This window comes from Aythya marila (genome assembly GCF_965140915.1).
Source record: "Aythya marila genome assembly, chromosome: 11".
NCBI classification, from domain to species: Eukaryota; Metazoa; Chordata; class Aves; order Anseriformes; family Anatidae; genus Aythya; species Aythya marila.
This window is the reverse complement of record NC_139052.1, coordinates 11,845,394-11,867,332: the sequence shown is the minus strand read 5'-3', so window position 1 is coordinate 11,867,332 and position 21,939 is coordinate 11,845,394. Positions and strand designations below refer to the sequence as shown.

The 21,939-nt window shown below is 39.9% G+C and overlaps 2 protein-coding genes across 3 annotated transcripts; both read left to right on the top strand.

The window, feature by feature from the left end:
- The first annotated feature begins 1,430 nt into the window (after nt 1-1,430).
- BTBD1 (BTB domain containing 1) lies at nt 1,431-15,891 on the top strand. The gene is made up of 8 exons (XM_082769447.1): nt 1,431-1,919; nt 8,102-8,258; nt 8,826-8,931; nt 10,320-10,517; nt 10,791-10,983; nt 11,583-11,670; nt 14,574-14,720; nt 14,944-15,891. The coding sequence occupies exons 1-8, from the start codon at nt 1,462-1,464 to the stop codon at nt 15,100-15,102; spliced, it is 1,506 nt and encodes a 501-aa protein (XP_082625573.1). The 5' UTR covers nt 1,431-1,461; the 3' UTR covers nt 15,103-15,891.
- A 23-nt stretch (nt 15,892-15,914) lies between these two features.
- On the top strand, nt 15,915-20,713 carry LOC309882388 (UPF0235 protein C15orf40 homolog). 2 transcript variants are annotated; one of them, XM_082769456.1, is made up of 4 exons: nt 15,915-16,022; nt 16,321-16,444; nt 17,663-17,790; nt 19,842-20,713. In XM_082769456.1, exons 1-4 carry the CDS (start codon nt 15,930-15,932, stop codon nt 19,932-19,934), a joined length of 438 nt encoding a protein of 145 aa, XP_082625582.1. In that variant the 5' UTR covers nt 15,915-15,929; the 3' UTR covers nt 19,935-20,713. The 2 variants fall into 2 exon arrangements, with proteins under 2 accessions (XP_082625582.1, XP_082625583.1); XM_082769457.1 differs by lacking the exon at nt 15,915-16,022 and adding an exon at nt 16,062-16,253.
- The last annotated feature ends 1,226 nt before the right edge of the window (nt 20,714-21,939 follow it).

Here is a 21,939-nt window from a genome sequence, read left to right as displayed (position 1 = left end):
CATGTTGTCACCATTTTCCTTTTTTTTTTTTTTTTTTTTTTCCTTTGCCCGTTTTGAGTGACAAGTGATTCCTTTCATTTTTTAAAAACTCCCCCTAGAATGGATTCTCAAGATGATCCTTTGGGGTTCCCCAGAATGGAAATGGTATGAGACAGCAAAGCAGCAAGCTGCGGTACATCTCAGCTTCCTGAGCTTCCAGTCCCTAACCTAGCAGAGGAAATTTGGGTTTCTCCCCCTTTCCTCCCTTTGTCCACCTTGGGACCAGGAAAGTGCAGAGGTGCTAGCTTCGTTCTCCCAAGTCAGCAGCATGACTTTACTTTTAAATATAGCCTGTGTGCAAAGCTGCTTGCTGCTTTATGGTTGGTATACTATATCTTCTTGTGCCCTTTGCCCCGCTGAAATTGCTTCCATCTTGCTTAAGGTTCTCTAAAATTTGTTCTGCGAAACAGACCACATTTGCTCGGTCTCAGTTTTGTCCTAATTATAAACCTAAACGCAGAGCGGTGACATATTATATTCCTCTTTTAGCCACACGCTTCCATAAATGCTGACAAGCCAGGAGCTCTGATAAACAGCCCTCAGCTCCGTGATTTACATCGTGCTGCATTTACAGCAGAGCTCCAGCAGATGGCAAAAGGATCCGCCTTACTTTCCAGCTGACCGTGCCCGGTTTGACAGGACTGTGACAACGCAAACCTTTTCCTCCCTTTCCAGAAGCTACTAACGTAGTAAAGTAAAAAATAAAATAAAATAGATCATTTTTTTTTCAGTATTTGCCGAATTAATTCACCAACTTAGTGACCTCAGACGACCAGTCCCTGGCCCAAGGATGTTGAATTTGATGGCCGCTGATTTAGAGAGAAAAAAATGTGCTGTCTACTACATTCACTATTAGTAAGTTTTGCTTTGGAAACCTCCTCGGAAGTTTAAAATGTCAGACATGAAGGCACACTTTAAATAGACCACTTTGTGTAAAAATTTTAAGGTGCACATAGCAACAGTCATTCATATTCTCAAGTTATCTCAGAAATAGTTTAAAGGGGCATCCATATATGTGTTGAGTTTTATTATAAGGAATCAGGTGTTGTAAAAATTAATTTGCCTTTCACAAGCTTTAACCGGAGAGCCGTTAACTTTTACTCAGCCACACACAGAAATAAATTTCCATGACTGCACAGCCGCCTTTTGCCTTTTTACGGCCTAGGCCGGCTCTCCCCACTGGAACTGCATTCCCACTGCACGCGGGGACACCGCACTCCCTCAGACAAGTGACAAAAAGTGACAAAAAGTGACAGAAGTGACAAAGTGCCAGAAGGAACCGGCGGGCTGTGCCCTGCTCCCCTCAGCCACCCGCACGGCCAGCGGATACCCACGGCCCCACAGGGAGCCTGCGCGGGGCGCATGCGCGGCGGGGCTGCCTGAGCGCCCGGCCCGGCGCGGCGCGGCCCCCTCAGGGCGGCGATGGCGGCCGCCGGTGGCGGCGGTGCGGGGGCTCCCGGGGAGGCGCCTCCCGCCGCTCCCGGTGCCGCCGCTGCCGCAGCTTCGGCCCCCTCCGCCGCCCCCACCGTTCCCACCGCCTCCCCAGAGAGCGGCGCGGTGCTGCAGCGGGAGCCGCTGTACAACTGGCAGGCCACCAAGGGCTCGCTGCGGGAGCGCTTCGCCTTCCTCTTCTCCAACGAGCTGCTGAGCGACGTGCACTTCGTGGTGGGCAAGGGCGGCCCCCGCGGCGGATCGGGGGGCGGCGGCGGCGGCGGGGGGGCTCCTCCCGGGCCCGGCCAGCAGCGCATCCCCGCCCACCGCTTCGTGCTGGCGGCCGGCAGCGCCGTCTTCGACGCGATGTTCAACGGCGGCATGGCCACCACCTCGGCCGAGATCGAGCTGCCCGACGTGGAGCCCGCCGCCTTCCTGGCGCTGCTCAGGTCGGGACGGGGGTGGGCGGTGGGGGTGTGAGGTGTGGGGTGGGGGTGGCCCCCACACGGCGGCTCCCCCCCTGTCAGCTCCGTCCCCTCAGCCTCGTGCGCTGCCGGGGGTCGGTGCCCTGAGCCCCATCCCGTTTGTCCCCCCCCCCGAGGTGCCGAGGGGCCGCCCGGCAGCCGGGGGCTGCACCCAAGGTCACGGCGTCCTGCTCCGTGCCGCTTCCCTGCGCATCCCTTCCCAGCCTGGTTTGGGGTCCAGTGGCCCCTCAGGATGGGACGGGGAGGGGCTGATTTGGCTTTTTGGTTTCGTCTTTTAATGAAGGTGATGGGAATTGGTGGTTCAGCAATCCCAGAGTGTCGCAACCACCCATCCACCTACTGATGGCTGAGAAGGAACCGAGGCTGTACTGGGCTTTTAATTTCATTTGATAATTTACTTTGACAACTTACTCGTCTTGCAGTTCTCTCGTCTTTTTCAGCAGTGGTAGCGAACTGTGTCCCTTCACCAGAGAAATGCCTATTGCAGGCACACATTTCAGATATTTTGGGTGGAGAGCGCAGCAGCATGCAGTTAGCTCACAGCTTACACGCAAACCACCCAGGGGAGACCACGAGCGCAGTGGTGGGGAAAACATATGCAAAATGGGCTACTGATGTCTAATATCTATTTAATCTTAAGATTTTTTTCACAAGAAACTCCTCTGCTAGGCATAACATCTATAAAATGTATTGAACAGGTATCTGTAATGAACATTTTGAAGACAAGTGTCATTGCCTGGAAGGGAATTTGTAGTGTTTTAGAGCTTTCTGTTATGCAATAAGGGCCCAAATCTTAACAATTTCTTTTTGTTTGGAGGCTGAGAAGAATCAGGGAGTCCTTTTAGTAATCATGGAAACGGGAGCTACAGCAACTGATTTTGCTATAAAAAGTACACAGCAGCAACTCTCTGTGTGGCTCTTTAGCAAATAAACTGTATTTTCTGGTTTCTCAGCAAACAGGGAGTGGTAAAAATGTAAGGTGAAGTGCTTGTGTAGCATGCTGGGAAGTGTCTTTCAAGCAAAAATTGTTACAAAGGTTAATAGCAAATGAATGAGACGTGTGTCTGTATACAGATACAGAAAAAACACCAGGCAATGAAAAATGGTTATGATGAGAGAAGTTTGTTTGGATTAAATATACAAATGCAGAAGCAGGAGGGTGAGAAGGGTGGTGTTTGAAAATTGTAGAAGTAAGCAAAGCAAACAAAAGCCACCTTGTGTCTGTAGAGCTGCTGGTACGTAAGGGCCAGGGCACTTGCTTAAGTAAATTGATTATACCTGTATCTGGTCTAAATATCACCAGACTGAACTGAAGTGTGTCAGGTTTGATGTATGTATGAAATAGTTGGCAGCTTTTTAGAACTTTCTCCTATATTATAGATATGTATTTAGAGTGAACTTGTTCCAATTACAAGGCCTCAAAACAGTCCTGTATTGTTATTTTTCTGTCACTACCTCCCTACGTCAGGAGTAGGTAACCTGCACGCCTGCTGCCTTCCTTGGATCTGGTAGCATCCCTTCAAGCTCCCTCTTCAGAATCAAACCCTGATATGTGTACACCGAGCTTATAATGGTATAAGTTGCAACACCTTGTTAGAAACATATCTAAAGAGAATTTCTTTAGTACAGACTAGTACCAGACTTCTTCCATGCTCTTATACACAGATTTAAGGTCCCTCAACTATAAGACACCCTGTTTGTTTTTTTCATGACTTGCACCTTGCATTATTGGCCTCTTATCTGTCATTAGTAAATTGGTCAGGTAATGATGGTTGTATTTTATTGGGCACTTCTTTAATCTTTGCAAAGACCAGTTTGAAGTGTAATAGCTAGGAATAGAATTGAGACATTTATATTCCTAACAAATGAACATCAGGATAAAAGAAACATCAAATTGATGCAAAAACTTTTAGGGATAATTTGCTAATTACTTAACATTTCACAGCTAATTTCTGGTTTTGTTTACATATGTCTTTTGTTCTGTTCTATCTGTAGTTATGTTTCTTAAAGATCTATTGACCAATGCTTCTTATAGTGTAAAGCCAAAGGCAGAGATGTTTGTGATGAAAAAAGTTCAGATTCTCTTAAATTCATTCCACATCCAATGAAATAGAGTGGTGTCTCCCTGTCCTGTGATGTAAATGTTCCTCAGTGTTAGTGTTGTGTTACGAAATAGATTGTGGATTGAATTAGATTTATGGGGAAGAAAAAAGGAGCTAGATAGTGAACATTTTAAACACCAGATAGTCACAAATTTGATGTGACATCTCTCTCTTTCAATTTTTCTTTTGGATATATTCATATCCTCTTTTAAAATGGCTACAATTGCTTCTATTTTATGATCAGCCTCTAAAATACTGATTTTTTTTGAGTTAAGTTATTTAAAAATAATGAACTGTATCTTTAATTGATAGTACTGCTTAATTTCAGTAATAAATTCTAGGGTTTCCTTTTCTTTTTTTCCTTCCCCTTGAGAAATTTAGGTAGTTCTTGTCTGTTGGCTAAAATCTTGATTATAAAGATGGCAAAAAGGGAGACTGAGAACTGACTGGGCAAGGAGCAAGAACGTTCATAGAAAATAACTGGCTGAGCTCAAAGACGTAGAAATGACTGATGTGTGTTTTGGCTTGCCACCCAGTATTCCTTTTGCCTGAAGAGTTTTCAAACATGAGCCATAGAAGCTTTTTTTAAAGCAGCTGACTGCTTCAGTAATTTGTCGGATAAATCCCTAAGAAGTGAAGTAATGTGAGTGCCAAAGTTTGAATCTGCTTTCTCTAATTCACAATTGATAAACTTTTTTTTTTTTCCCCCTGTATGGTTTGACCTGCACAGATTGAATTGCAGTGATCCAGGACATTGAAGTGGACTCGTACTAGGGTACTGTGGTGTAGATTTGGGTTTGTAGTCAGATTATTTTTGTTTGTTTCCGTTCACATACATTTTAAAATAATTTAACTTGTCCTTTGTCATAGTATAAAGGAAAGTGACAACGTGACACTAATTTAGCAGTTCATTTTCCAAATGTCTTTGCTGAGGACTTTGGCAAGCAGTAAATAGAGGGTTAATCATGACCAACTGGAAGAAGACTCCTGTGTTTTTTAGAGTGGTGAAAATACTTCAGCTGTTGGGAAGATGCTGGGACTAGGGGATAAAGAAGTGCTAACCTGAGAGTAAAGAAGTCGTGTAAAACTTGAATACTTAGGCAAAATGAATGCTGAAGTAGTCACTTGGAAAATTCTTTGTTTGGGTCACTAAAAATGGTCTATGCAGCCATCTGCCATCCTGGATGGCGGCACAACTGGTCAGTATCTAAAGTGCAGGTTATTTTCTGTAAGTCTTGAGAGGAGGGAGGAGGAGAAGTGATCATGAGCCCCACTGGGCTGAGTGGAGGCAGAGCAGTAGTGTGAACACAAAGGAGTGCTAGTTCAGGCGTGCCACAAGTGGGAGAGGCAGCACAGAGACAGAGCTCCTGGCACAGGAGCAGAGGGATTTTTAGAGAGAAGACACACCTAGAGTTCCTCTTTTATGAGTAGGTGAATGCATCATGACCGTCCGTCCGTATGCTAAAGGGAAACAGGATTATACAACGTCCTAGAACAACGCACTTTATTACGATTTTTGTAGCGCTTACAGCTACCTTTCAGCTTTGCAAATTCACACTTTTTAGTACTTGCAAAAGACTATGGGTTGGCTTTGAGAATACTGATGTTATCAAAAACTTGGAATACTGAATGCGCAAACACACCTGACTATGTGACATTCTTAATATACTTGGATACTCCTTATCAGGAGTTTACTCAGTTTAAAAGTATGTAACTGTATCACATGTCCTGTTGCTATGCGTCCTCACACCCTTCCCTGGTGCATCATGAAGTCTAGGTGATGGACTTGATGCTGGGTAACGTTTAGTTGCCAGAGCTTTAACCGTTGGAAGTCCCCTCACTTTTGTCATTGACATGCGCGCAGCTGGGGAGTGTCTCTTAATGTACGTCCAGGCGTGCAGCAGGGAAGGGATCGTAGCAGAGAGCCTCAGGTATGTCCTTCATGGAATGAAAAAGCATCCTGCAGCTAACAGAAGTCACACGAATGAAAAATTTTGGCCATGTAATTGATTTTTGATCATATGGGGGGGAAAAAAAACCTACAAAGCTGAGCAAAGAAGCATCAGAGAAAAGTACAGTTTGGAACTGCGCCCTGATTCTTATAAAGTGTACGAAGTGAACCAGTCTGTTTGTTGGCCACAGGTTGGACACATCTACGAAATAAAATCAAGGTTGTGTTCCAAAAACAACTTGGTGAATTTTATTTTATTTTTTTGGGGGGTAGGATTTAGTAAAACCTTGTAGTGTCTGTATGTGGTAATGGCACTCTTTAACAGCCTCTTAATTTTTGACACTTATGACATCTTTGCCTCCAAGCTCTCTAAAATCATACAAGGAATTTTAGGACATTTTAAAAAGGACTTTTAAAAATGTTAAAACCAAAATCATAATGTGCTATTCTGTGCTTTCATGAGCTAATTGTCAATTTGGTATACAGAACTGCATGTTGAAAACTGTACCTACTACATCTGAGTTTCTTACATTTGTCAGTGATTGTGGCTGGCAAAAAAAGCCTATCATTTTCATCAACTAATAGTTTATGGCTTTCATAAATCAGTTCTACATGAGCTGTATGAAACTTGTACTGACAAGTTCAGCGTTCAGATAAACTCCTTTCAAAAAGCTTTGATGTAAATTCAGTTTAAAGGATTAATCTGGAGCCTTGTTCAGATTTCCTAAATTATGTGAAAGTTGGCCATTTGAATGGATTAGATTATTGTAATGATAAACACATACCTGTAAGTGGCAGTGAATTCAGTTGTAGGTTGTTATAAATATTCATTCATACTGATATACAACTGAAGAGTTAGCAATTACTAAGAATTAGGGTTTTCTTACAAGAAACAAAAACAGTGAATAATTTTATCTGAAACTATTATTCCATCTTCCCATTACTTAGGTCTCCCAATGTTGCAGGCAAGTTTGAGTCTGTTCCTTTCACAAGTTTCTTCTGTTAAATACAAACTGATTGTTATTATTATGTTAAAAACCCTTCTAATCATGCCTTCCTTCTCAATGTGTTGTTTGCCATTCATTTCCAGGAGGTCCAAACAAAAAATACTAAGAAATTTAAAAGATTTGTCCTTCCCTGTACAATTCCTGCATTTGCAAATGTGCCCTGGTTTATTATATTTAATCAGCTGTGTGTGTTGCGGGGGGGGGAACGTGTTTGTGTAGTACAGATATATTTCTGTAAATGACAGAATAATCTTGATTATTATCTGAAAACCTGGTGAAATAACGATAAGATTATCTTCAATGTCATCTGAAAGAAAAGTGTTTTTTTAAAAAAGTCATCTTTTCCATGCAGAACCTCAAAATAAATCTTATCTTGTCTGGTTTCAAGTAACAGCTGCTCAGGAAAGAGATTTTTTTTTTTCCTGGTTTTGGTGGAGACTTTTATGGTTTGGTTCACTGCTTTATGCTGAAATCTCAAGCAATCATATAACCTCAAGCAGTGGAGAGAAGCCAGGTTTTTTTTCCTATGTCAGTCTGCAGCAGGAATAGAGTCAAGGTCATCTGTTAGAATATTACTCCCTTTCCTCTCCTCTGAATGCTGGAGAATGGTGACTGTCACACAAGATGTTATCACAGTAGAAGTCCTTGACGCTCTTCTCCTTATTGTGAAGAAGCTAGTATGCACTTTCAGTAAATTAAAATCAGTAATACACCCATAGAGGGTTGTGTATTGATACTTAGGAATACAGCTTTTAGTAGTGAATCAAAAGAGCGTGCATTAATACGCTAAGCAATTCTGCAGCTCAGCTGTTGTTTACAGTTTGGTAGCTATGTATAACTAGCACAGCCAGATCAGTCTTAGGGAGTAATGTGTATTTAAAACAAATGTATGCCATTAGGTTAATGTAATAGTCTTTCTTCAACCCTTTAGTTAGTTTATTAATTTGTAAAAATGCTACATGGTGAACTGTTACATGTTTGCAGTGCAAATCTTTTACCTGCTTTGTAAATGTAAAGAGATTATGTTGTGCTTGACGGCACTTCAAGATATGTTTTTATTATATCTATCTGTGTATTGATTTCTAGGTTTCTTTATTCAGATGAAGTTCAAATCGGTCCAGAAACAGTCATGACTACTCTTTACACAGCTAAGAAGTATGCAGTCCCAGCCCTGGAAGCACATTGTGTGGATTTTCTGACGAAGCACCTCCGAGCAGATAATGCCTTTATGCTGCTTACTCAGGTAGGTGATTTTAAGTTTAGTTTTGGTTTACCATGAAAATTGGTAGTTGGATGGGAATAACCAAATAATATTACTTCACAGGGGGGCTGCCATCGCATCATTTAATTTATGTCTGAAAATACCTTATTGCTTTGTTAGCATTTTTACAGACTTGTCTTGGCTTTTATTGGTAATGCAGAGGAATTTTTTTTAATACACAGTGTACTGGGACATTTCAGGTGAGACCTGTGTATTCTACAGTGAATATCCTAATTGTTTTTTTGTTTGTCTTTATGAGATAGTTCACTATAGTAGATTTGATATGTACTTTTTAAAGTTATATTTTCAAAACTAAAATTATAAGCATGAAGGAAACCTTGTATGCAGTGCATTCTCCTCAATTATATTCTCCTTTGAGAATGTAAGTGCTCTAGAAGGTATAAACGCCGGGCATACTTAGACAAATCAGCCTATTTTAATTTAGACTTACATTGAGTTAAAAAATACTTGCTTCTTAGAATTAGGGGTTTAGCAGCTTGATGCTTGCAACAGCGCAGTAACCAAAGCTATACTACTTTACTTTCTCAGGCTCGTTTGTTTGACGAACCTCAGCTTGCTAGTCTGTGTCTCGACACAATAGACAAAAGTACCATGGATGCAATAAGTGCAGAAGGCTTTACTGATATTGATATAGGTAAGTTCCTTCTTGTGTCCTAAGTGTTAGACTTCCAAAGGGAATCATACTGTTTTATTGCTGTGTGATACTTCTCTCTCTTCAGGGTTGCACAAATCAGGTACAATGTGTAGAATGTTTTTTTTCTTTGTTTTTTAAATATAAACTAGCTTAGAATTCTCCTGGTAATTCTGCTTTCTATACTTTTTCCTTTACCAAAAGCCAGCAGTTGTTATGTTTGGTTACTTAAACTTGATTGTTACTATATATGTCTACGATTTTACTCCAGATCAGCTAGATTGTATCCCAAACTCAGACTGAAGAAAGGTATTCCAGCTGCTTAAAGAAATTGTAAAGTCATTGTTAACTTGTGTTCAGTGAGTTTAGACCCAAACTGTGAACATTAATATCTACTCTCGATAAATCTCAATCTGTTTTGACTTGTGACTTTTCTATGACAGCAAACACGCCTCGCTCAAATTCAGGGCATGTAAAAAATTCTGAAGACAGAAGATTCAGAATGTGAAAAAACACTTTTTTTTTTTTTTTTTTTTTTTTTTACAGCTCATGTTCTATGCTAAACTGAGAGTTGAGCAAACTAAACCTTAAATAATCAGTAGAGACTTTTTGCATATGCTCTTCCTAAAATGTCAGAACATGTTAGAAATACAGGAGAAGTTGCTTTTGTAAAATGCAAGTGAGAGTAGCTTGCCTGACATCCTGTGTTCCACCTTAAAACTTTGTGGGAGGCAAATGCGTCAATGTTTAAGATCACTTTCATGTATGTTTAAACTGGTTTTGTGTGTACTGCTGCTTCTTGTGTCTACAGTTGGTTGAGATTGGCAGGTGGATACTCGGCTGAGAACGTGACTGTGTTGTCATGAATAACTGGAGTGGTATTGTACATTCAGCACTGTACTTGATCACTGCCAGCTTTGATCTTGCCATAGCCATGGAAATTCTTTAGGGTATTTATTGGTTGTCACTACATAGCTTATGTAGTATATATATATACATATATGTACATACATTATACATATATATATATACACACACACACACCCCTATATATCCTATATATAGGACCATTAATATATAGATTGTCTATAGCCACACTCTTAGGAATCAAGAAAAAAGTTTATATGCTGTCATCGTGGCAGAAAGAGGAAGTATTATTTTATTTTTATTTTTATTTTATTTTTTTATTTTTTATTTTATTTTATTTTATTTATTTTTTAGCTTGGACACCTGCACACTATTGGGAGACTTCTCTAGTCATAAGACACGTTTTGTGGTATTATAAAAGTTCTGAGTGTTTATTTGTTTAATGTTTTAAGCTTATTTAAAATGTGTAGAATTGTTTTGGATTAATATTGATTCAAATCTGTTAATATTTTTTCACATAACAGACACATTGTGTGCAGTTCTAGAAAGAGATACCCTTAGTATTCGAGAAAGTAGACTCTTTGGAGCTGTTGTTCGTTGGGCAGAAGCTGAATGTCAAAGACAACAACTGCCTGTGACATTTGGAAACAAACAGAAAGTCCTTGGAAGAGCTCTTTCCTTAATTCGTTTTCCATTAATGACTATTGAAGAGTTTGCAGCAGGTGAGTTCTGGGGTTCTTTGTCCTACTAGTTCTGCACAATAGTTCTGCACTGCTCATCTGTGAGTGCTGAGATCCTTAACACTCTATCCTGTTATTATTAATACTGTACTAATAAACATTGTGATTCAGTCTTAATGAAAGCAAATATCCTGCAGAACATGGTCTGGCCATTGGAAAATGTTATTGCCATCCTTGGTGTGCTAATGCACGTGGTTTAAATATGACAGTTGAATTAAGTTTTAGAATTATCTTGGAAGTTTTTTCTTTTCATAGGCCCTGCTCAGTCTGGAATCTTGTCAGATCGGGAAGTAGTAAATCTCTTTCTGCATTTTACTGTCAATCCTAAGCCAAAAGTAGATTACATTGACCGACCAAGATGTTGCCTTAGAGGAAAAGAATGCAGCATTAACAGGTTCCAGCAAGTGGAGAGTCGCTGGGGCTACAGTGGAACAAGTGATCGGATTAGGTATGGCTTTGGAAACTATTTGAAGGGGAAACAGAGAAGTGTGGGAAGAAAGGCAGTCATATTATTCAACTTCCAATTTTTGGCATAAGATACAGTAACAGACTAGCTGGTACCGTTTGGGCACATCTAATCTTTTCCTTTTATAAAGTGACTTAGGCTGTTGCACTGATGAAATATAAAGGAGCAAAGAACAAAGTTCAAAAGGCCTGGGTACTTTCTAGAGGGGTGGGGTATTCGCTACATATCCAGTTTTAAGTTACAAAGGATATTGAATATCTCTAAAATAAAAACAGATCAAGAATCTGGTCATTTTTCATTTAGAAATCCTTAATATTATATATATGTATTTATATACGATTTGGTGGATTCACAAAGCTTTATGCTATAAAACTGATTAAAATAATAATAATAATAAAAAAAGACATTTATTTTTACTACTGAAATCTAAATAGAAAACACTATTGAAAAATATTAATGCAATGTCATTTTCAGTTTGGTTTTGCACTCTTCGATGGGATTCTTTTTCTTCCTTGACTGGGAAGAAGGTAACACACTCATCACAGTTGTTTCAATTCCTTTCTTGGCTTGTGTTTTACTAGATTCACAGTTAACAGAAGAATTTCAATAGTGGGATTTGGATTATATGGATCTATTCATGGACCTACAGACTATCAAGTCAATATCCAGGTACAGTATATTCTGTTGAAATAGGCTTATGCAGAAACTGTGCTTAATACAAAAGGTTTGCTGTATATCTAAATAGGATAGCAGTCTGATAGGCAGGAATCTAAGCTGTATTTTATATCCAACAGTGTCATAAGCAGATGACTAGGGAAAAGTAAGTACAATACGAAACTTTTCTTCCTATCCACTCTAGTCTCTTGTCCTTCAATCCTTTTCAGAACAGGCTTTTCCTGAGACTGAGTTGGTCTCTCTGTTTAGTAACTCCCTAACACTTGTCCAGTGTAACCTTGAATTCCTGTAAGGATGCCCTTTTTTATGTTTACAGTAATAGCCCTGTGCAGTTTAGTCATGCCAGCTTTCTTCCCTTTTCTCAAGCTTTTCTAATAGGTGATGTGTACCAGTACTGTACTGAAGAGTGTGATGTCTTTTAGTAGTATGCTACGTAAAAGGATTTGATTTTCTTAATTGTTTATTTTAGCTTCTTTTGAACAAACTTCCCCATTTTTCTTTTTGATGTTTAGCACAGCTGTGGTGGATTTGCTTTTGTTGTTCATGTAGGAACGCTGACTCTAAGTATATTATAGACAGTGTTACATAGTGTTTCCATTATGAAATTGTGAATCTGATCCTACTAATCACTCAGTACCAAATCAAGGGTTGCGTTTCTTCCTACTGAGCAATTGGTTAGCAATCTCATGAAATGGTCAGTGATAGTATCTAAAAATGTCACCCCTGCTTCGTGTCCTGATATGACACTTGCCTAGTCTGAGAGGGTAACTGAAGACACCACTAAAATTGTATTTCCTGCTCCTGTAGCCTGTCTGATCTCTGTTAGCATGTGTGATTAGGATTGTCTTCTAGTAATATTGATCCATCACTGTATCTTTCCCTTTTTAAGTATGGAATTTCGGTCCATTTGAATTCTCTTATTGAGTTTAGTTTTGATTTGTTTCTAAGCTTTCTAGCAAGGTATTAACATTCTGTGGCTGACACAGTTACTCGGTGCTGTGTATTTCATAACCCGCTACTTCATCAACATCACGTTAAATCAATATCACGTTGATTTACTAGGTATGTGGAATGTTTTGGGAAAGAATCCGTGACTTCATTTGGGGACAGATGTCCCCATTTTATTTTGTAGACTTCTAGCATGTGTTGGAAATGCTGTTCCAGTTTTTTTTTCTTGGCATCCCATTTAAAGGGCAGTTTATTTGTCTTCTGTTTCCCATTTGATGATTACTGTTCTCTGACCATTGTGTACTTAAGTATAGGAATTTTGTGCCTGTCTTCTGCAGGGGGAAAAAAAATCTTTCCTTTTATGATGTTCCAAAGAGAGTTTATCTGGGTTGAGATTTTGAAGGAATTTGTTGGCTTTTCCACATTCCTCAGTTTAAAAACTCACTTGCAAATCCCTTGATTTGAAACTTTATCAATTTGTTTTTCTCAAACTATACATCTGTGTAAATGAGTAGTATAGTGCACTCAGGTGGATCTTCAGAACGAAAAATTTAGCTGCTAGGTCATCAGTACCACACTATACTTACTGGGGGATTTTTACTTTTCATTAACTCTTGTTTGATTCCCTTACACTAAATTCCTATTAGCAGATGAAAGCATTTTGTGTGGTCCCTCAATATATTTGCTGGATTTATTTCATCTGAAAAGAATTTAGTTCTTGCAAGGCAAACCAAAGCATGTTAAGTAGGAATGATCAAGAGACTCACTTGAGAAACACTCCTGATCCAAACTGACAGGCTAATGCACCTTCATGGTTCAGATGAAGGCCACCCATCCTCTATGGATTTTCTTTACTCTGAAACTATCTCCAGTTCCTGATGAACCCGAAATTTTGTCCTTGTAGGCAGCCATTTAAGTTGTCTCTGCACCTTTCATTTTGAAAGTGCATACAATACTAGCAGAGCTTCAGGAAAAAAAAAAAAATATTTTATACTCACCTTAAAATAGTAAGCAATGTATTTGCAATATACATTACTATGTTAAAGGGGCATATGCCTTCAACATTAGAATTGTTAGTATTTCTTTTGATTGTGACTGGAAAAAAAATTGAAGCCCTGTTTGAGGCAAAGTATGCTCTCATTGGTGCAGTAATAACATTATATAGCAATTTAATAAAATTGTTAGGATTGTTGTTAGTGGAGTAATCATGAGCAGTATTTGTGTTCCTCTAAAGCTGTGGTATCCTACTTCTGCAGGAGATGTTTAGCAGTGTGGATCAGAAATTGCTATCCAAAATGAGAAGTATGATACGTGCTATTTCTGACATCTCAGCTAAAGATTCCTATTTGCCACTAAAACTGAAGGCAAAAGAAATATGTGGTCTGAGTGTAATTTTTATACTGAATGTGAAATAGAAATAAATTGTATAAAACATCGAAGCACAAGTTTTTGTTTTCTTCTAAGAATATATCATTGACTGTTCACATTATCTGTAAAAACTTGTTTTCTAAATGATCCACAGCCTGTGAAGCATGTGGGTCCAGCCTCATGTGCTTCCCTCATGGGGGCTGTGTAGGTGTACAAAGATCAGCAAATCTAAGTATAGGATCATACGTAGTTTATTAAGGTCAAAAGCTGAAGGTTTGAGCTATTCATCTCCTCTCAGGCAAAGCTATAACCTGGTTGGAGCAGTGCTGTGGGCTGAGTTTAGTGCACAGATTGGACAGCCTGTGCGAAAATGCAAAAGCCATGGTTCACCACACCGCAGGGTCAGCCCTCACAGTATTGTTAGGAAATTGCACTTATCTCAATTCTGAAACTGCACTATTGTTGCAATTAAACTGGGTGGAGTAGGCAAGTGTTTCGCTTGTAATACTCCAATGTGTGTACAGTAAGAATCTTTCTCAAGCTCATAAATCTAAAGATATGTTTTTCATGTCTTTATGCAGATAATTGATTATGAGAAGAATCAAACACTGGGACAAAATGATACTGGATTTAGTTGCGATGGAACTGCCAGTACATTCAGAGTCATGTTCAAAGAACCTATAGAGATTCTGCCAACAGTTTGCTACACAGCTTGTGCAACATTAAAAGTAAGAATGCTCAACAGTATAGAAGAAAAAGCTGTTTTCATCCAAGGGTTTGTCTTTTGTCTAATTTCTGATGGGAAAGTGTATAAATAAATACAGATTTTTGTTTGTTTGTTTGTTTGTTTGTTTTACTGTTAAAATAATTAAATAGTGTTTGAACTTCAAAATTTTATGGGTCTTGCTGCACATTTTCATTCAGTTGCTAATGTCTTCTGGTGTTTTTCAGGGTCCTGATTCCCACTATGGAACAAAAGGATTGAAGAAGGTGATCCACGAATCTCCTACTGCTAGCAAAACGTGCTTTGTCTTTTATAGTTCGCCGGGTAACAACAATGGGACATCAATAGAAGATGGACAGATACCAGAAATAATATTTTATACATAATTTCACACAATCGTCTTGGATGTGTCAGTGTATCATTGGACTTTAGCTCACTGTTGGTGACAGTAAGACAATTCTGTGAAATGACATGAATGTGTTAAAACAAAACTAACTTGTTTGAGAGGTACCGGGAAAGCTATTTTCTCTGCGTCATTGTTAGCAGAATGTAATTTAGCTTTTCCTCTTAATGAAGCATCAAGTGGAATAAGTACTCTGTATATTGAAAAGATTGTTTTAAATAGTATGTTGTGATTAATGGCTTTGTATTTTGAACCCTTTATTTCTCACCTAGTAGAATTCATTTCTTGAACTGGAAAATCTGTACTAGTTATGAGCTTCACATGTACATTTTCCCCAACTTGTCCTAAAAAGTAACTCTGCTGCTCTACTACCAGCTTGCACTTCTCCAAAATAACCTTGGAATGACCCTAAGGACACGAATTACTGCTATGTATGTATATTATTTTGTTTTGGAAGTACATCAGCAAAGCTGGATTCGTATTAGTATCATCTAGACGTTTTGGATGAGCCATGGAGAATTAATGGACTTAACACTCCAGACAGCAGCTGCAGCAAAGAAAGATGAAGTCTAACTCTGCAATAAATGGATCTTTCCCGAATCTCTTAATTTAGAAGGGCTGTTTTGGAACACAGAACCGGTTATGGACATAGCCACTGTATATACATATGTGCCTATAAGAAAATGTATAATGTGAAAACGGGAGTACAGGACTTGTAATGATGCTATTTTGACTGGATAACCCAATACTAAAGAATTAGTATGAGCTCAGGGCCGTGTGTGTGCCACTCATTCTGCCTCTGGTAATGGGATGCAGTCGGTGTCGTTTTACGCTTCTTCCCGTGCAGAACTCTGTACCCTCCCTGAGGGTGTACGAGAGCACTGCTTGGAGAACGATTTTGGGGTGAGAAGCGGGGACAGACCCACCCCCAGCTCATTTTTCCTATTTCCTGGGACTTTCCTAGAAATTTCCCATTGGGGCCAGGCCCTGTGGGGCCGGGGGCGGCGCCTGTGGAGCTGCGGGCGGGGCCGGGCAGTGCTGGCGGAAGGGCAGCGCGGAGCCATGCGGGGCCCTAGCGCCTTCCGCCCGCTGCTGGCGGCGGTACGGCGGCGCGGCGGGGCCATGCCGGGGAAGGTGCGTGCAGGGCGGCGGGGCCGGGCCAGGCCGGTGCCGGTGCTGACGGCGCGTTTCTCTCTTTCAGAGCCGAGGAGCCGCGAAGGAGCCCGCGGGGCAGGCGGCGGCCGCGGGGCCGGTGGTGGCGGCTGAGGGCGGCGTGAGGGTGACGGTTCGCGCCAAGCCCGGCGCGCGCTGCAGCGCCGTCACAGGTGGGCGGCGGGCGGGGAGCGGGGCGGGCTCGGCAGGGGGAACCCGGGGGGCCCTGTGGGCTCAGGCGGTGTGGGGCCATGTAACCCCGTAACCGTGTAACCCTGTAACCGCCATCCTGCCGCTGTGGGGCGCGGCAACAGTCCGGAGGAGCCCTCGTCCCCCCCCCCCACACCCCCCCGTGCTCACGCTGTGAATGCCCAACACACCTCTGGTTTTATTTTATTTGTGAAAGGAGGGACAGCGACCCAGCTGGCCTTGAGGGGCTCGTCCAGCCTGAGTGGTTCTGTGGGCTTTCCTTCAAGCACGCGGGCGCAGCGCTTCAGTTTTAGGCCAGCTGCTTGGATCCCAAGGGCTTGTGGAGGTTTCCTCCTGCTGTAAAAGATGGAGCGTGCAAAATCTGTTCCCTTGCTACAACTCTGGACAAGCTAGAGCAGGTTTTTACATTGGTAGGTGTGAGCCTGACACAGGGGCGTACTCCCTGCTGAGGGCCTTCCCCCTCTGAGAAGAGCGATGCTGAGCTCTCCCTGTTTCAACAGGGATTAAAACTAAAAGCAGTTTTAGGCCACAATAGTTACTGTTTGCAAACATAAATCTAAAAGCTAGAGCAGACAAGAAGCGAATGCAAATATCACGTTTCAGTCGTTACATCCAAGAAACACTGATCTATTGGCTGAGTTTTACATGGGGTCAGTAAAATCTGAGCACGGATTAGCACACTTAGATGTGCTGCCGCTTGAGCCAGAGAAAACGTGATGATAGCAAAGATCTTGGGGCCAGCCTATTGGTCATGCTTTTTTTTTTTTTTTTTGCATATTGGGGGTAATACGATTTGTATTATGCTGCACAGAGCCAAGCTGGAGAGCCGGAGTACACCAGCAGCAGAATGGGCAATACAGAGCACATTACCATAGTGCTCCAACTACTAGAGTGTAAAAGCCAATAATTCATTAGCTGTTCAATGATACGGGTCTAAAGGCTTTGCTGTTCTTTGTGCTGGAAGGTTATTGTTATTCGCACTGGCTAACAGTTAACTTAAGGGAATTAGTGAAGTATAAAAATACTGAGTTACCTGCTGATCTAAGAGTTACCTCCTGATCTAGGAGGTCATTTGGTTGTAAACTGAAATGCTTTTGGAAGCATAAGCATTCATTTTTAGGAAATGATAACAAGACGTTTTGAATATTCTGAGCATAAACTCTTTAAAATATCTGTTCTAGATGTGACAGCTGAGGCAGTAGGTGTAGCTATTGCTGCGCCTCCGTCAGAAGGGGAGGCAAATGCAGAGCTGTGTCGCTACCTCTCTAAGGTGCTAGAAGTGAAGAAGAGTGAAGTTATTTTAGAAAAGGTACTTGTTTTTTTTCTTCTTTATTTCAGTCTTCTCTTACTGCACTTTAAATTCAAGATCTTGAATTGTTATTCACTGAGTTAGTCATTGGAGATACTCTCCAAGTTTAGTCCAAAAGACACTTGAAAAGTGTTTGAGTTAATAGAATGATTCATTGAGGAAAAACCTAACACAAGAAGAACCACAGCTTGAGTACGTAGTCAGAGTACTTCTTATCATGATATATTTCCAAAAGTTTATGAAGTTCATGTTTTCTGTGACCCTTAAATATACTTCTGTTTTCATTTCAAATTCAATACACATAATTTGTGCTTTGCAGAAAAGTGTGCATTTTATTAATAACTTTGCATTCGGTTTTTGAAGGTACTTCTGTATTTGAGTAAAAATTTTCTGAAAAGTAACTGTTGCATATAAGTAAAAGCATCTGTAAACACATCCATTCTATCTGGGCCTTAACAGTTTCTTTGTACTAATAGAACTTGTGTGTGTTGACTTGGCATGTGGAAACTGTATTATTCATTGCACTGAATAAATAATTTGTTTTATTAACTCATTGAACTCATATGTCAGTCTTTCCAACCATGTTAATTTACAGTTTGTAAGCATGAGAGCACAATGAAAAACTGTGCTCTTTATTTTTCTGTGCTTCTTCAATGTAGCTGTAAAAGTCTGTTAAAAGATAGTGGTTATAAATGGAATACAATCAATGAATTGAGCACTGCTTTGATGAAAGGTAGAGATGCTAAGGCTTGGTTCATGTTTTCTTGACTCCTGGGCAAACTCCTTAATTCAATCAACATTTTACAATAACACTCTCCTGTCTTAAAGAGCTGTTTAGGTTTAACTAGTTTATTCTCCTAAGTGCTAAGCAGAGTTGAGCATAAAAGGGGCCAGTGTTGCCTGACCTTCTTGACTCAGTTGATCTGACCTACAATGTCCAAATAATTGCATGCTAGTGTTGTTTTTCACAAACCACTGTTTGTTCTCAGTGAAGCACTGCGGTAAAGTCAGTATTTTATCTGTGACTTGGATTTCCCATCCTGATCTGCTGGGTGTACACACCGAGTGATTTTTGTACTATTTGCTCTCTCTTATGTGCTACTTGTTTTATGATAAGCGATAACGCCACGAAAACTAATCTAAGTGGGAAACAATCCAGTATAAAACAGGGTTTTGGAAATATGGTAATATTTCTACCCAAGGGGCTTGATTTTCATCATCAGCTGGCTAGTCTGCTTCAAAAATCTATTTTTAATTTTAAAATTCATGCCATATTTCTGTATAGCACTGTTAAGACATTTTCCTTATTCAGGATGTCCTTTTGGATCTTTAAAGATTTTTGTCAGGCTGCAGATTAAAATACAACATATTTGTTTCTCACATTTTTACTGAATACGGGCAAAGTTGTAGCTTCAGGCAAAATGAAATGAAATTGCAAATTTGCCAGTTCCTATGTAAAATAGCAATTTTGTCAGTAATACAAAAACAAGTCAACAATATTTAAAATAACTGCCATACTAATCTGAGTATTTTACAGGTTATATACAATGCAATTTATTTTCATTTTGTTGCTATTATCAACTTGGGAATTCAGCTTAAGAGTAACTAATAGTTTGTGGGAAACAGTGTTGAAGGAAGATTTAAAAGTCTACATCTATCAACTATATACAGTAACCTTTAAAAAAATAAAACGCAAATGCAGTTGCAGTCTTTCTTCTAGATGATACAGCTGAATTATGGAAACATACCTTACTTTTTATTCTAGCCTATAAAAAGGGCAAAAATTCAGGGCATGCTCTGGGAGCTCTATCCAATTTTAAAAGCAGAATAGATGAGGCATTGCTTTCCACTTTTAAAATAACTAGAAAGGACACTGATGAACCACGTCTTACTGCTGTTAACTCTGCATACCTATACTCTTAAGAATTATTTTTCAACAATACCCGTATAATTTTTCAATACCTGATGTATTGGCATCACAATGAGCTTTTTGGCAATGTGTGTGTAGCGGTGATTCTCTGCAAGATAATTTTTTTGTGTGTCTGAACCAGGGTGGTAAATCCCGTGATAAAGTGGTGAAGATTTTGGTATCGGTGACACCAGATGAGATATTAGAAAAACTGAAAAAAGAAGCTTCCACGTGACCTAAAACACAAGCAGCAAATGGAACAATGTAATGTGTCTTGGTAAATGGACTGATGGTTTTTTTTATGTAAATCTAGTCCTTTTTAGAATTTGGATAATGGCTAGGAGAAGATAATCTCCACTGTCCTCCCTCTCCCTGTGTTAATATAGCTGCTGTATAGTTGAAGCATTTGTGTGTGTGTGTAGGTTTGCTTAGAAAAACTTGTCTTTACTGAAGCTCTGTATCAGCTTCTGTTACTACCACAGGCTTTTTCCCCTCTGGAGAGTTTCCTGTCAGTAAGATTTGTCATCTTTCATGGACTCTAAAAAGTTGTTTAAGAAAATTGTTTCTGAATGCAACAAACTTTGGTTCACCAAGCAAAAGGCTTGGAGTGATAGGCTTCAAAGGCATTGGGACAATGTGACAAGAAATGTAGTGCAAAATTATAAATCATTCTGGACAGCAAAACCTAGAAGAGTGTTCTCTTCAATATCTAGTGGCGGGTATAGGGTACAGTTCTACACCATGTTCACATATGTACATCTAATATGAATGTATTTGAAGGCAATATGCTGTTCTTGATCATCACACAGACCAACTAAAAACAGAATCAACAGCATAAATGAAGCAAAATCTGAAGTTTGTAGCTCTGACCCCAAACTCAGCAATGGCGTTCCTAGTGTCACTTTGTGATAGCCTGCAATTGGTTGCCTGAAAATCAGAGATACAATGATAGAAGCTGTGCCAAATGTATGTCAAATGTAATGACTGTTTTTAATAAAAGGGGCAAAAAAATATTACCAAACTTTGCTTTGTGTTTATATTTTTAACAGAAACATGGTTTCCTTGATGTCACATACTAGAATGTTATTTTTAAACATGACTTTTTTTGTGATCATTCCTTGGTTTAAAAATGTTTACTATCCCAACCCATAGAAAATGGGCAACTATTTCCTAGTCTCACGGGTAATAAGAAGATTTGACTTTTCTTCTTAGTATTCTTCAGAGGTCTCTGGTAGGAATTTACTTCTTAGTACAGTCACTACTAATGCCCGAATTTCTTATCTTTACTATGATTGTCATGTTTTACAATTACTTATGTTTACATACGTATATATATTTAATGCCTAAAGTAAAAAAAAGAAAAAAAAAAGTTATGGATGCAAAAGTTAGGGCTAAATTCCATTACCAGCATCACATGGTGCAGATTTTATAGCTCACAAATCCTTTTTTCATGATCAAAAATCTCATTTTACCAAATTCTTTCTTCTTCCTGATATCCTAAATATTGCAACAATTTTATTTAGACTTCAAGGTGACTCATTTTCACAGATTTTACAAAAATGTTAAGCTGTATTTTGGACAGCGTTTAGGGAACTAAGTCTGAATTGTGACTGGTATTTGCTTTGTTTTGTATCTGGACTCCCTGTGTGACTCCCTGTGTTCTCAGGCTTGTGGCCAGCTACACATTGCCTCACTCGTCTTCCCTTACCACTTTCAGCCCATATGGGCCAGTTTCCATTTACCGGTCTGTCAGTTCTGGTTTGTAGCTCCTTGGCGTTACATCTGTTCTTGCCCAGCAGAGGGGTACCATGTCCTGCAGAAGAATTAAGGCAGAACAAGAAAAAATAAGTGTTCATGTTTGGTTGGTTATTGGGTATGTTGTTGTTGTTGTTCGTTTGTTTTTATCCTATTCTCCAACTTTCTGTTTATTATGACTGGGAAACAGCAATCCAAAGATTGAGGAATCCTGCTTTAATAAGCTGTATGAGATGGATGCTGCAACAGGCATTATAAATAATTCCCAGGAAGCTGATACCATGTGTGATATTTTATCCTATATTAAAACAACGTATTACACTTTACCAGGACTTCAGACCCTGACTGAGGTAGGAGGTAGGTAGGCAAGTGCAGTCTCTGAGGTACATTCGTCTTTGGTGATGATTGTCTACAAAAGTGACCAATTTAGTCTTTCAGTTCCCTCTGTGTCTTGTCAACGTGTTCTGCTTAATCTCTTTGCCAGC